The sequence below is a fragment of the Callorhinus ursinus genome, unplaced genomic scaffold (assembly GCF_003265705.2).
Source record: "Callorhinus ursinus isolate GAN/ISIS: 27379988/994484 unplaced genomic scaffold, GSC_fseal_2.0 scaffold25, whole genome shotgun sequence".
Classification (NCBI taxonomy): Eukaryota; Metazoa; Chordata; class Mammalia; order Carnivora; family Otariidae; genus Callorhinus; species Callorhinus ursinus.
The window spans coordinates 18,361,654-18,378,022 of NW_027397087.1; the positions used below are offsets into that span (position 1 = coordinate 18,361,654).

General features: G+C 38.7%; 1 protein-coding gene across 5 annotated transcripts in view; it reads right to left on the reverse strand.

The window, feature by feature from the left end:
* Positions 1–16,369, reverse strand: part of MYO5A (myosin VA) — a 197,152-nt gene that overhangs the window by 38,015 nt on the left and 142,768 nt on the right. For 3 of the 5 annotated variants that reach the window (XM_073877020.1, XM_025883595.2, XM_025883598.2), the window contains 5 exons: positions 12,779–12,922; positions 12,470–12,523; positions 8,202–8,429; positions 3,582–3,682; positions 200–280 (listed from right to left, as the gene is read on the reverse strand). In XM_073877020.1, coding sequence (XP_073733121.1) covers positions 200–280; positions 3,582–3,682; positions 8,202–8,429; positions 12,470–12,523; positions 12,779–12,922 — 608 coding nt within the window. The remainder of the gene's footprint in view (positions 1–199; positions 281–3,581; positions 3,683–8,201; positions 8,430–12,469; positions 12,524–12,778; positions 12,923–16,369) is intronic. The other 2 variants (XM_073877019.1, XM_073877021.1) reach the window with 1 other exon arrangement.

Below are 16,369 nucleotides of genomic sequence, written 5' to 3' on the forward strand. Positions count from 1 at the left end.
TCAGTCCGTTTCAGCTTTAATTGCATCCCTTGGTGGAGAAAGTTTTTAAAGAAGGTGTTTGGCTGAATGTTGTAAGTTTTACTGAAATTCACCCAGGAAGATAATTAATGCATAAGAAACACAGAAGTTAAAGTCAGAAGGCCACTGTTAGTAAGAAAAACAAATTAATAACATTCCATTTTGAGGATACAAATATAACCTGTTGGCTTGTTTTAACCCTTCATAAACCAGCCACAGCTCTCCATCCTCATTCAACTCATGGCAATCCATAGCAGGTGATCTTCCATGCAAAAGGAACAACAATGCAAAACACAAAGGGACACAGGACGGTCATGAGATGATGATGGTCAAGAGCAGCACACGGTATTTCCAATATTTCATTAAGTCAAGACTGTTTTTATTAATTACAGATGGCTTTAAGATATCACAAAAATTACTTTTGTTTAATTTTTTTTAAAAATGGGTAACATGTAACATCACATGTCACTGGGTAGAAAGTAAAACAATAATTAAGGAGCTAGAGCTACTTTTTCTGCAGAATAAGAAATGACTGAAAAGGTGAGAAAGAGGTTCTGTTTTTTAACATTTTATTCAACTAGCAGAGTGATCTTATGCATCACATATTATATGAGACCGATCCCAACCATGACAGTCACACACATATAGAATGAAAACTTCAGCTATTGTCTTCACGTGGCAACCTTCACGATCCATGTCAAAGTTAAGTTTTAAGTCTTACGTGCTCACTTTGGCAGCACATATACTAAAGTTTTAAGTCTTATGAGTAGAAACTTGTTTTTGCTTAATAAAATCCACTTTCTTATTTTTAAAATTGTCTTAAGAAATTCTTATAGGAGTAACATAATTAAGAATATGTCCAAAGTTCTCAGCTTTTATGACACAACTGTTAAAAAGATTTTTTGCGTCGAAAACTAATGTTAAGATCTGGGGAAACTGCTTGTATATATATTTTTTAAGATTATTTATTTATTTGAGAGGGAGAGAGATAGCATGCTAGAGAGAGAGAGCACGAGTGAGGGGGAGGGAGAAGAAGACTCCCCACTGAGCAGGGAGCCCGAAACAGGGCTCGATCCCAGGACCTTGGAATCATGACCTGAGCTGAAGGCAGACGCTTAACCAACTGAGCCACGCAGGCGCCCCTGCTTTAATATTAAAGATGTGACACATTTTATTAAAAGTATGAATAGGAGCACCTGGGTGGCTCAGTCGGTTGAGTGCCTGACTCTTGATTTCAGCTCAGGTCATGATCTCAGCGTCATGAGATCAAGCCCCGTGTCAGGCTCCATGCTCTGCACTGGGCATGGAGCCTGCTTAAGATGCTCTCTCTCCCTCTGCCCTTCCCCCTACCTGACTCGCTCTCACTCTCCCGTGCATGCTCTCTCTTAAAAAAAAAAAGTATGTATAAATAATAAATAATGACAAAGTTGATTACAGGGTTTTTTACCTGGGGTGTAAAAATATTTTTGAGTATCTGCCATCAGACACTGTTCTACAACCTTCCACATGTATTATTTCATTTAGTTCTAGTAACCTACTGTGTGTCATTTGCCACACTGCAGAGGAAGACACTGAGGCTTAGAAATAAGATACTTTAGAGGTTACACACTGGCAAGTAGGAGAGCTCAGGGCTATCTGGCTCCAGAGCCCAGGTTTTTACTCTTCCTATTAGACTTTTGTTAATATGATGTGTACAGAAAGCACATTCCAGAGAATGTTCTATTTACCATCTCCCCCTGGAGAGTTGATCTATTTTTATGGTCTCAATTGTATTATTATACACTGATGACTTCAAAATTTGTATCTCAGCCCACATTCCTCTCCTATTCCAAATCTAGATGTTCAACGGCCTAATGGATTTCTCTCCTTGGATGTCTTCCTAGCTCCTCAAATTCATTATTTATAAATCTACCAGTCATCTCCACTCTGCGCTTCCCCACACTGCAGACCCAGGACCATGAAACGGCATTACCACATCCAACCAAGTAGTCAGACACATGAGAGCCACGCTCTATGATTCTCTATCCCCCACCCACACACCCAAGCCACCGGGCTTACTGCTCTCACCTTATGTATCTTATCTATTTTTCAAAGGGTCCCATTTCTCTCAATCTCAACTGCCACCAACCAAGTCAAGTCACTGTAATCATTCAATTACAGTAACAGCTTCCTAACTGCTCTTTATGCCTTCAACCTTGTTCTACTATAATCTATTCTCTAACACAAAAGCCAGGGCTAGCTTTCTAAAATTCCAGTATCATATCATTCTCCTACTTAAAACATCTCAACAACTTTGACTGTCGCTGGAGTGAAGTCCAAATTGTCTTGGTTGTCTCCCCAACAGTCTACAAACTCTGTGAAAGTAAAAACTGCATTTACCTTCCTTACTGCTATATTCCCAGTGTGTGACATGGAGCTGAGCATGAAAACAGGCATGCGATAGATATCTGGTGACTCATTCAGAGTGGATGGAAGGACCGGGTAATATAGCTCCTTCTACACTAACACACTCTTAGATAGAAGATACACTTATAATTTATGTCATAAATCAAGATTTAGGTTTAATCAAATGCTTTTTAAGCATTCTCCATTCTCACCCATAAAACAAGATAATAAGTACCTTACATGCTGCATGGCAATATTCTTTAGTTTGTAAAGTATTTCTGTACACCAATCCTGATACTACACATCAGGAGACTTAGACTGCACACGAACAACACAACTTCCCAGAACTGTCCTTCTCTGTGACCATGATTGGCCAAGTTTTCTTAAGCATGTAGCCTGTAAGTTCAGAGCCCAAAGGCATGGAGGATCAGTTGGGAAGTGGGGCGATAGGAAGGCTGAAGGAATTCCAGAGATGAGCCTTCACTTGGTGATAATCTCAGCTATAGGGAAAGTCTTCGATAAAGCTTCATCACTTAGTGGCTGTGCAAATCCTGTACCCTCAGGCAGCCTACCTGAAGCTCTTAGGTGTACAGTGACTAAGCTAAGTGCCATCTGCAACTTCACTTGGGTTTACAGTAAATAGGATAAAACTAGGGTTAGGATTTTCTCAGAACACCTTAGGGATTGAGACAAATACTTGATCTAACAGGGTCCCATCCTAGAAGTCATGGTACCCTTGTAGAATGATATGGCCAACAGTGAGGTGATTCCAGATACTTCATTACTTCTTTCCACACTAAATTTCATTCCTGAAAGCTAAAATTGTCCCTACAAACCGGGATTCACAAATAATCAACTATCCTGAACAAAAAATGAAAGTGACTACCCAAGATAGTCCAACAGTGAGCAACTGTTTTCTTCTCAAGGCTGAGACCCTAAAATATAATCCCCCGATATAAAAAACTAATGTTCTTGACACCTCTCATCAATACCTTATATTAAAAATGAGATTTTAACTGGGAATATATTGGAAACCTTGAATTCCCTCTGAAGGTCAGTTGGTATCTGATAAAGCAATACATAAACACTTTGACTTACTGTACAAGAGGCTGCCTTGAAGACTAAAGATATTCAGGATTATGACTGAACTAAAATGAATAAAAAGAGAACGGACTTACCTGTTTGTTTCTTTCAAACCAATGTATGCTTGGGCTATTTCACCTTTATCTTTCATTTTTTGTACATCTTCCAAAAGTATTGTGGAATCTGTCATTGTGTTCTGAAGAGTAAAATGACACATTTCCACATTAACAGTCAATTCAAAAACTCTGGACCACAGACAACATTTTTCTTTCCTCCAGAACAGGGGGTTTATGTATTCTACCACACTTCTGTGCCACCGGAGCATCAGCCCAGCCTTGTGCAACTACAGGGGAGGGTCGGGCATAGGGAGTTAAGAGAAAGAGACATCTTCAGTCCCTCTCTCAAAAACCCTTACTGCTCCACTACAAGGATGGTGAAGAGTCTAGAGTACCACTGTCCTGTAAATAAAATCACTGATGGGCAGTGTGCGTTTTACATAATATATACATATTCCATTCCATATATATTTTACATTATATATATATATATATATATATATATATTCCATTAAGTAGCTTCTTGGTGTCCTTGCCTGATAATTGCTCTAATGCTGTTATAATATATATACTTCAAAGGGTATATATATATTTTTATATATATGTATATACATTTTATATATAAAAATATAGATACATTTCCAAGTATGCATAAAGCATTAGAACAATAACCGGGTAAAAACACCAAGCAACTACTGAATGAACAGAGAACAAAAGCTATTCTTTCTACTACTTCCCATCTAGCTATAATAAAACAAATGCCCCAGTAAAACACTGTAAAGTTTGACATAAAGCTCATTTTTTCCCATTAAAAACTCAGTACAAAAAAGACAGATGATATGCTTTAGCAAAATTAGAAGTTTTTTCTCACACATTTAGATATATATAAACAGGAAGGATTTAGCTCCTTGTAAATATCTACCATCTGCTGCTATTCAGTTCTTTCTCCCCCTGTTACATTATAGCATGGTACATAAGTTTCTGGCAGGTCAGCATTACTAATGATTTTGTATAAAAAGCACTTCTCTGCTAACATTTTTACTTCCTTTTTTATTTTTCCTTTTTGGTCTAATCTGTCTGACAACCAATGTAATTTCCAAATCTTGCTTCTACTCAGCCACTCTCGGTCTCTCCTAAACCAGGGCAAGAACAGACTAAGAACTACTGCTCCATAGCCTCTAGAGAATAATACATTTTAGAACCCAAGGGCCCATTCTATTTGTCTCAGTATTACATGTCTGATCTGTTAGTCAATGTTTGCTCCAAAGCCAGGTCTCACAATGAAGTGGACTTAATAAAATACACTTTAAAAAACATGATCTTAGAGACCAGTTCTGAGATAAGTTCAAGACCAGGTCTTGATAAGAAACATACTTTTAAAAAAAAAATCCCACTTTTCTCCTTGTGAGCTTATAAATGCATCCTCAGAGAAGATCAAATATAAGCTGATAAGAGCTATTAACAAGAGCTTATATTTTACTGAATTTAAAAAATTTTTCCCATAAACACCACATGGAGCATTTCTTTAGCTATGATTTCTATATATTTTAGTATATCTTTCATAGAAAATTTTTTTCTCTTTCCCTGAAAGACAGAAAATTTTTCTATTCTACAAAGGGCCATACTCAGATTTTTTTTTTCATACTCAGATTTTTAACTTTTAAGTAGTAACTCTCAAAGACCCAACCCCTATATTAAATAATGCTGTATGTATTCTCTGATATCTGAAGACCTACATGATGTACTTTTGAACTTGTAGTAAATTAGGTAACTTGATCCTATTAACTAATCTAAAGGGAAGATGAGCTTCTTTATATGCTGCTTTCCTGACAATAAGCAGCCAGTCCTTCCCTCAGATCTGGCCTACCTTAGCTAAGAAGTGGTGGTTGGGCATGGGATCAGACTTGGACCACCAGCGTTAGGAAATTCCTAACTCACTGCTCAAAGTTTGTCTCCCCCAAGCCAGTGACCAGAAGTGTAGAAAGGGTTGCACCATGTAGGAAAATCCTACCCTTCCCAGGAAACGTGTGCTCTACTCCTGAGGCTCCTTCTCGCCGTTGGCCAACAAATCCACAGCTGCTAGACAAGAGCATGGGACAGCCTGTGCTTTTGGGTGTGCTCCAAGTTAAGGGACTCCCATCCTGGGCCCCCACACTTGTGGATGGCCTACCATAACTACTGTAGTGGGTCAGAGAACTGACTCTGAATTAGAAATCATGGAGACCTCCCTGTGATCCAGACTGGAGCCTGCTACATCCATTATTTTTCCACTGACAAAGAGAGGGCTCAAATAGGAAATTAATTTGTAAATATCAAAATAGACTTGGTGGCCAGAAGCATCGACTATATATACTGGGGGAATACTTATAAACTAAAATTTAGAATTAAGTAGAAGTACTTACTAAAATTTTTTTAAAAATTTATAATTACCTTGTCATCCTGAAAATCACAAGTCAGCAAGCACAAAAAACAAATGGAGAAAACAATAAACCCTTAGTTCCACAAATAAATCCCATCAATGAGCCCCATTATAACAGAGAAAAGCTAACTGTAAAAAAGCAAAAATTAGTATTCACAGAACCAGCATAAGGTGAACATTAATATATATACTTATGTGATAATTCTTAATTTTCAGGAACAAGTGCTTGAAATTCTTTTCGAGTTGTTTTGGTTTTTCTAATTTGTGAGTATGTGAGAAAATGACCCTCCTGTTAATGTATATGTGTGCAATTCTTATCCTAGGTCTGTGAGAGTTACAGTAAAGCTCTGATAGGATGTCATTTGTCCAAGTGATGCCTTCCAGAATACTCACAGAGGCAGAGCAGATGAACTAGATTGGCTGGGCTGGATTATCACTTACCTCCCTAGGTGTCACGCACTATTGCCCTGCAAAGAAGTTGTGAAATGATGAGTCTCTTGGCCTGGAAACTGAGTGGGACAGACAGCCATGTGTTTGAAAGGTCTCAATCAGTGTCATGGGCATTTTTCTTAGCAAAGAGCAAGCTGCTGCCATGTGTAGTCTGAAAGTTGGAGAGCAGGGGCGTTGGTGGGACAGGACCAGCCCATTTTACTGGCTAGAGAGCAGCTGTGAGCTGGGTGATACCATGCTGAGAGCATGTGATACCAGAACTATGTGCTCTTTTAGCTGGATTGTTTTTATGCCCCTTGGTTCATTTTTCTTTTCCTTTCCCTTAACTCAAGTTTCCTGTGAGAATACCACTTTGTCACAAGGGAACCAGAGAAAAGAATCATAATTTTGGACTCTGCTCCAGCCAGTATGCAGAGAGAGTCTTCTATCTCAAGGCCCAACCACAGCAGTAGTCATGGGAACCAAACAGAGACAGCCTTGGGGAAGGAGAGACGTACAGGGCCAGGCCAAAGGAGATTCCCGTTCCAGAATCTTCTCTCATTTCAGACTGAATGGGTTTGTGATTTGTTTTAAAATAAGAAAGCCCATTTCTTTATATAACTCTACTTATTCCTGGGATTTTTTTTCCCCTCCCAAGATTAGTCGCCAATATCTTATTTTCACAGAATTTGATATTTTCTGGATCAGTGTTGATCTCAGATATGAGTTGCCATTCTCAAATCCAAATGTTACATGCCAGTTTCAGTACTTTAACCACATGCAGAACTACCATATCTAAGAGAACTAGTCTCAGATCTTCCAGTTCATTAGATATCATAGTCATTTTTTATATGGTATGTCATGCAGCTGGAACACTTGATTGTCTAATTCTTGATAACACTTTGCCGCATGATCGTGGGCAGGGACACAGGCCAGGTTTTAAGATGATAACCCAGAGTCCCTCTGATGGCAAATAACAAAAAAGCCCATTTTTTACCAACACATGACAGCATCGGGTCTCAAATAACCTGAGGGCAGGAAGGACTTTGGAGGGCCATCTCTACCCTCTGGCATGGGTCCTTTCTATTGAATCACCACACACAGCCCCTCCCCAGTTGGGGCTCCCCCATTAGACAGAACTCCCTGAAGTGAACAGAAATCATCTCCATGGAACGTCTACTTGCTGATCTCATTTCTAACCCTTTTAAGTGTTATCTTTCCAGTTAAATGGGCTATTACCAACAAATAATTTTAAAGTCATATTTAATGCTTTCCCACAGCAAGAAAATTTATGGATTTTTATACTCAACAGAATTTTACTTTTTTTTTTAAGTTTATTTATCTGATTTATTCATTTAAGTAATCTACACACCCAACGTGGGGCTTGAACTCACGAACCCAAGATCAAGAATCACATGCTCTTCTGACTGAGCCAGCCAGGAGCCCTGAATTTTACTTTTGATGAAAACTTATCATGACCAGATTACTACTTAAAGATTAATTTTAAAAGCTCTTTGCTCATGAGTGAGAAATGACACTTAGAAGATCATTTGGGATTTCATTTATTTTTTGCTCACTTTAATTGGCATTTGAGAGTTTTAAAGCAACGTTGAGATTTTTTTTAAAAATGGTAATATCCTTTGGATAATATCCTTTTAAAAAATGATAATATCCTTTGGACTATCCATTTTAGTCTAAATGCTAATTAGACTAAAAATGCTCGTGTTTGCTTCATTATAAATTGCAAGGAAAGGATAGAAAGAAAGAGTCCAGTCCCCAGACACCCACTTTAGTCACTTGCTCGTGCTTACCTTGGGTTGGATGGCCTCCTTCTGGCTCACCAGCTGAGACCTCAAGATGAGGACTTCCTCCTTACGGACATCAAGCTCCTCACTCACAGAGGTCAGCTGCTCCATGAGGACACGATAGGCTGGTGCACCTGGAGCCGTCACTTCTGGGGCACTTTTCTCACTAAGGGCCTTGCGTAGCTCATTTAGCTCATTTTTCAGTTTTTTATTTTCTGATTCCAGCTCTTGACGCTGTATGAAGAGACAAAGAATAGTTCACTGCTGTTATCCTCAATTTTACACTGGAATACTCATGTTCCCCCAAGATGGTAGAGTTCTTCTGGAAAAGGTCATGAGAGCTACCCTAGTGAATGGCTTTCCAGGCTGTACTAGGAACTCTGTTCCACAAATTAAGAAAGTTGACATCAAGCGGAGTTGAGCAAGGTGAATGGTAGTTTGCTTCATCAACCCAAATTCCAGAGTCACATTTATTCCGGGCCTGCCTGGGTGTGTTCACAGGCCTGGAGAGATTGCTGAGTCCCAAGGGGCGAGTTTAGCCTAATTCTCAGAAGCCCAGGTTTTGTTTGCAGGTAAATATAGGGGCAAGTATGAGGGTTCAGCTGGTCAGGTGATTTCCAATGAACGGTTCAGATGAGCAGAACCCTGAAATCTCGAGTAGCATCCTCTTATTTCCTTTGTAAAACAGAATGGAAAGAACATTGAAATCTTAGGCTTTTAACTTTGAATTAAAAAATTACCATATCATTTAAACTAATAAAATTCCATTTAGTGTTTTGGTGACAACAAACAGTGTATTTTCCAAATTACTCTTGACATGTGTATGACAGGCTTGTGAAGTTGCTGGCAGAAGTCTTCAGAGGTGGGAGGAAAGGATGGGCTCCTTGTGCAATCCAGATGGCCAGATTCATCCTTTACCTCTTCCATACTTTCATATACTACCAGCCAACCTCCTGTCACCAGTTAGCACTGCCCTCTGCATACTCTGCTCAAACAGTGGCAATGGGAGAGTTCTGACACGAAAATACAAATGTCTCGGGAAACTGGCTGGGAAACAGTAAAGCACCATGCTGCCTTGTTTTTAGCACATTACACAGGCCTTATGAGAGTGGAAGTGAGACATTTCTATGTATAAAAGATAAAATATTTTATTGTTTCTTCCAGAGCAGTCACCTTGGGTTTAGAACACCATATCAGACCTCTTAACCGTTTATAACAGAACTATTTATAGTCTTTTTTTTTTCTAGTGTAAGAATATATAATCCTTTCTCCCACCAACTAGTAACTGGTTTCGTATTGCTCATTTCTGCAACAGAAAACATGAATGTCTTTACTTGGACACTAAGCTCCGATGCAGTGTTTCCCAAACTTTTAAGTGCATCAGAATCACCTGGAGGGCAGATTGCGTGGCCCAACCCCCAAGAGTTTCTGATTCAGAAGGCCTGGTATGAGGCCTACAAATGTGCATTTCCAATAAGTTACCAGGTGATGTTGATGCTGCTGGCCCAGGGACCACATTTTGAGAAATACTAAGCTAGTACTCAGCAACTTTGTAATTTGGGCTTCTTTTTTCTTCCTTTTTATCTGGGCTTCATTTTTAACATACTACAAAGAATGTCTTTATTTGTCCATTTTTGTGTGAGGCAGGCAGATGGAAAAGAGCTGGAGTTGACAGTCCTGCTCCCATTCTGTTGGCCTGTGCCATCCCATCCCATCTGATGCTTGTCTTGTATGACCCATAGCATGAGTTGGTCCTCTAGACAAAGGGTACTAAAGGAAACAGGGAGTCAGGATAATAAGAGATGACTCTTTGCTGACACTCTTTTCTTTCACTGCAAACATAAATACTACCCAAGTAGTACTTTCATTGAAGGAGCAATAGATTTATTCATGTTATAATTCAGAAAGGGTAAAAGGGCTCTTTAGAGTATTTTCAAATAGTACTTTTTTTTTTTGGTAAAAATAAATTTTCAAACATATGGTGATAGGAACCTAGGGTGTTTAGAAAGTTTCCTTCTGTCTGGAGACCTAGATTCGAGATCAGACTCTACCACCTGATAGTAAATCCCTTAACTGTTCTAAACCTCAGTTTAATAATCTTTAAAAAGGAAATAACTTATCTCAGAAGTTGTGACAATGACTAAATAAGATAAGGTGTAGTTAAAACTTTTCAAACTTTATATAAAGTAAATACGAGGTATTATTAGTCAAGTGTTTATCAAATGTCAGTGGAAGAGTTCTAACTATCTTCAAGGGAAGGGGTTGATAAAGGAACTGTGGGTTGGGCAGGGTGGAGAACAGACATTCTCTATACCAATGCCACACAGCCTCAAAAGGAAGCAATAGGGGCGCCTGGGTGGCTCAGTTGGTTAAGCGACTGCCTTCAGCTCAGGTCATGATGCTAGGGTCGTGGGATCGAGCCCCACATTGGGCTCCCTGCTCTGCGGGGGAGCCTGCTTCTCCTTCTCCCTCTGCCACTCCCCCTGCTTGTACACTCTCTCTCCGTCAAATAAATAAAATCCTTATAAATAAATAAATAAATAAATAAATAAATAAATAAATAAATAAAAGGAAGCAGTTATCAGCAGTTCTGGACCATGGGAAATGGCAAATCCACAGAGGACAGGGTCCTATTAATGTAAATTATGTTCCATATCACGCTATTAGGAAATTTATCAGAACTAGACTTGAAGTATTAGTACTGAAAAAAAAATAATACAGAAATCCTCATGACAGTTTAGGGAGACCCTAGGAATTCTCAAATACACATAAAGGCTTTATAAAATAATGAGTTCCCTTATGCTATGTTGTGGCTTTTCTAACTCAGCTTTGGTTATAATCATAAACCTCACTATAGTTTTCTAGCTATTCTAGACTACAGTTTGCAAAAGGAGAAAACAGTAAAAAATAAACATAAGCAGAAAATGTCTGAGAAAGATAAATTTAAGACTAATAATTTAATTAATAACCCAGAAAACTTTTAAAGCTGCGGGTGTCTTGATAGCTGACAGCCTGATAGCTCAAACTTCACAGGGCTCAAATGGTTCTGATTCCGGAAAGCAAAGAAAGGAGCCTAGTGAAGAACAACCTACCCTGATTTTATTTTTATTTATATTTTTATTTTTTAAGGTAAACTCTATGCCCACTGTGGGGCTTGAACTTAAGACCCTAAGATCAAGAGTCACATGCTTTACCAACTGAGCCAGCCAGGCGCCCACAACCTACTCTGTATCAAGGAATGGGCTCTTGTTTGTTTTATACCTCAGCTCTTGGGTTACCCAAGACGCTTTGTATTTCAGGAACTCCTGTTCCTTCCTAATCAGAGCCCTTCCCATGTTCAACTGCTCTGGGACCACAGTACCTGCTAGATAGACATTGCCTTCAACCATTAAGGAGACAATTCTCCACCTTCATCTTCCCCCTCCCAACAGTTTCTAAAAAATAAGTTAGAACACATTTCTATTCTAATACCTAGCAAACTAATACCTAGCTATCCTTCTCTATAAGTCCACAGTTTCAGTGGGGTTTGGTAGGTAGAGCACAGACTTCAGAGCCAAAGATACGTATATTCAAATCCTATTCCTGTCATTTTCTAATGGGGTGATCTTAGGAAGTTACTTATATCTCTTAACCTCAATTTCCTTATCTGTAAAATAAGCAGAACCCTGTAAAATGGGAACTAAAATACTTACTTGCAGGATTATTGTAATAATTACAGCTAATATGTAAAGTACAGGCATTTAAAAATGATGAGGATAATGACAGCAGCCAACTATAGGTAGGTACTTACTATGCGCTTGGCACTACCCAACTTTGCTGGGTACTTACTACGTGCTGGGCACTATTCTAAGCAGTTTACATGGATCACTTTATATAATCCTCATGACAGTCCGATAAGATAAATAGTATCATCATCCCCATTTTATAGATGAGAAAACTGGGGCAAAGAAAAGATACATAACTTGCACACAGCCATATGGTGGCAGATCTAGCATTTGAACCCAGGCAGTCTGGTGCTAGAATCAATGTCCTTTACTACTTTCTATCGCCTCAAATGGCAGCTATTACTCCTGTTTCTGCTTAGACTGAACTCTAGCTTATATGAAATAGAATCTATAAAAAGAAACAACATGAAGCTAGAAGTAATGCCTGAATAAGGGTGAAGCTAGAACCTTGGGTGCTCTTAAGGATGTTCTCTGAGAAAAAGAGAAACTCAGAGCAGGTTGCTTGCCAAAACAAGATATTCAAAGCCTTGGGCAGAAACTTCCCATTACCTTGAGTGACTCATATTCCAGTTCTGCACCTCTAATTTGTGGTTTTTCTTCTTCCTAGGGAAAATGTAAAGTTAAAAACTTTATAAATAAATAGTTATACTTTAATTTTCACATTTTTACTCAGAATATTTCCTTGCTCTGCAGAAAATAGCAGGGAGAGTTTAGCCCTCACTACGTGAACCAAATGCTGCTCGGATAAAGTACTTCTGGGCTGAGTTTCCATTAAAGAAGAGACTGCAGAATTGCACATAAGTCCCGGGCTCAGTGCTCAGTTTGTGCATGGCCCTGGGGTGCGGTAGCACTGCGTACCTTTGCCTTGCTGCGGAGCATCTGCTCCTCCTTACGGTCCAGCTCATCCTGCATCACCTGCTTCTCCTGCTCCAGCTCTGTGACCCGCTTCTGGAGCTTGAGGAACAATGACATGTCCAGAGGCACCTTCTTCTCACTTGGCTCCTAAACCCCAGAAATCATAAGACGGTCAAGATGATCCAGAAGATGTAAAGCCAATGCAGAAATAATGAGCAGTCCAATAGAGAAACAGGCAAGCTTACAGAAGAAATATAAATGGACAAAGAATGGCATGCCCACCCCAGCTAATGAGTAGAGATGTGCAAATTAAACAACAGTGAGGCACTACTTTTTCCGTTAGACTGGCAAAGACTGGAAAGATCAATAATGCCATGTATTAGTAACAGCATCTTATATAATACTGGTGGAAGTATAAGTAGGCCTTTTAAAAGGGCAAGTTAGCTGTATTTATTAAAATTTAAATGTGTATACCCTTTAACCTAACAATATACATTTAAGAATTATCCTACAAAACTTCTTACGCAAGTACACAAGAATATATGGAAAAAGATGTTCATAGCAGCATTTTTTGTAACTGGAAAAAACTGGAAAAAAATCCAAATGTTAGTCAATAGAAGAGTTGCTTATAGTATAATCAAACTAAAATATTTCATAGCTGTTAAAAAAATGAAATAGATATACATGAGTGGATAAGTATGTCCTAGATAAAAGTATTAAGTGAAATACACAAGTTGCAAGGAAGTATTTATGTTACGATCTTATTTTTGTTAAAAAATTAAATGCACATGACTTTTATTTTTAATTTTTTTAAAAAGATTTATTTATTTATTTATTTATTTATTTATTTATTTATTTATTTATCTATTTATCTATTTTGTTTTTTTAAAGATTTATTTATTTTACAGAAAGAACACAAGTAGGAGGGGCAGAGAGAGAGAATCTCAAGCCAGATGCAAGGCTCAATCTCACGACCCTGAAATCATGACCTGAGCTAAAACCAAGAGTCCGAGTGTTACAGGATTTTTTCTCCATCAGCACCCACGGTTCTTGGTCATGGCACTTCGAAAAATGAAGAGGTAGACCAGAGTGGTGGGTAGCAAAGTAAGGTTTATTGAGCGATAGCAAAGTGATGTACATAGCTCCCAAGGAGGAAGGGGCCCCAAAAGGGTTGCCCTAAAAGATTTTATTTATTTGACAGAGAGTAGACAAGCAAGGGGAGCGGCAGGCAGAGGGAGAGGGAGAAGCAGGCTCCCCGCTGAGCAGGGAGCCCGACATGGGGCTCAGTCCCAGGATCCTGGGATCATGACCTGAGCTGCAGGCAGATGCTTAACCGACTGAGCCACCCAGGCACCTGGTCAAAGTATAATTCTTACCTGCTTAGTGTGTCTTATATAGACTTTTTTTCAGATATCAAAACAAGTTTTTTTTTGTTTTTTTTTTTTAAGAGAGAGGGAAGAGGAGGGGCAGAGGGAGAGAGGGAATCTCAAGCAGGCTCCATACCCGGCATGGAGCCCGATGTGGGGCTTGATCTCACAACCCTCATGTCATGACCTGAGCTGACAACAAGAGTTGGACACTTAAACCGACTGAGCCACCCAGATGCCCCCAAAATAAACTTTTATAGAAAGTTTAGGAACTAAATACAAAGAAGAAAAATAAAGCCATAATCACATCTTCAGAGAAAACCTAGAATTTTTGTCCAGTCTCTTTTCTATAGATTTAAGTAATTGGAATATTTTCATTATAATTTTGTATTGTCTTTTAAATTTAGCATTTTATTACAAATGTTTTCCAAATTCATGATATGATATTTGAAACCATAATTCTTAATAGTTATACTGACATGTGTACCATCATTTGCTTAGCTATTACCTTACTGATGGGCATTGAAGTTGTTTCTAATTTTTTGCTATTGAAATATACTAAAATAGGGGCGCCTGGGTGGCTCAGTCATTAAGTGTCTGCCTTTGGCTCAGGTCATGGTCCCAGTGTCCTAGGATTAAGCACCGCATCAGGCTCCCTGCTCAACAGGAAGCCTGCTTCTCCCTCTCTCACGCCCCCTGCTTGTGTTCCCTCTCTCACTGTGTCTCTCTCTGTCAAATAAATATATAAAATCTTTAAAAAATATATATATTAAAATAAACATCCTAGTACATATATATCTAAATATTAATGTTTTTAAGTCTGCTAAATTAGTTTATACTTTCACCAAGCAACCACCACCATGCCTGCAACAACGACTGTTATCATTTTTTTAAATGGCTCACTGATAGACCAAAAGTGTATTTAATTGTAGTTTTAATTTACATATCTTTGCCTGTTGTTGAGGTTGAATTCTTTTTATATTTATTATCTATCTTTAGTCTTTTATGAATTCTTAGTAGTGTTGAATTCAATATTACTCCAGTTCTAAGAAAAATCTAAGAAGAATCAATTTAAACTAAGAAGTGGGGCATTTATCTGTAGGCTATCAGGGTCATCTACCCACAAACTAGTTAGACCTGGACTTTTTCTTACTGTCCAGTCTTGTAATGTTCACCAGTAAGAAAAAGTTTAGGTATATGATCTTTGCCATAAAGTCTGTCCTGACTGAGAACAGACATGACATCCTGCCTGAATGTGAAATTACTATAGATTTTCATTCATATAAAAAATCATTTCTACACATCCCACAAATACTTGTATTTTAGCTTATTTACAATGTAAACATTCCATTCATGTGTTTTTAATGTTTGTCCATCTATTAATGATGTATGTGTCCCTGAAAATTTTCATTACTTAATCTTTTTTTACACTGTAATAGAAGACTTCACTTCCCAACTTTTTATTGTACTTAAAATGTCATCATTTGGGAATCATCCCTCTTAATCTTGAACGGCATTTTTGTTTAAAAGGAATCTTCTCATTAAAATGGGATGGGGTGGGGTGCCTGGATGGCTCAGTCATTTAAACCGTCAAAGTCTTGATTTCGGCTTAGATCATGACCTCAGGGTCATGAGATCCAGCCAGAGTGTCACGCTCCATGCTGGGTGTGGAGCCTGCTTATGATTCTCTCTCTCTCTCCCTCTGCCCCCCACCCTGCCCAGGCTGGTGCCTGCTCATTCTCTCTCTAGAAAAAAAATTTTTTTTTAATTTAAAAGTGGGATGGGCTAACTCTTTAGATATTAGCAAATACTGCATAAAGAATGAGTTGATTGCTAGATAAAAGCAAAATTCTATAAATAGGAATATTAAAATAGGAGATGGAAGAATACAAAAAAATAACATCTGACAACCACAAAACTGCCTGAGGCATAAGGACTGGTAATTATTTAAGAGTGCTCCGATGGTGTCCATTCTCATTCCTAATGACATATCTAGTCACAGAGATACCATTTGTCTTCTCCATGCCAAACAAGCAAGAAGGGAGATTGGCGGATGCCTGGGTGGCTCAGTTGGTTAAGTGGCTGCCTTCAGCTCAGGTCATGATCCCAGGGTCCTGGGATCAAGTCCTACATTGGGCTCCTTGCTCAGCAGGGAGCCTGCTTCTCCCTCTGCCTGCCTCTCCCCCTGCTGTGCTCTCTCTCTGCCTCTTTCTGAAAAATAAATAAA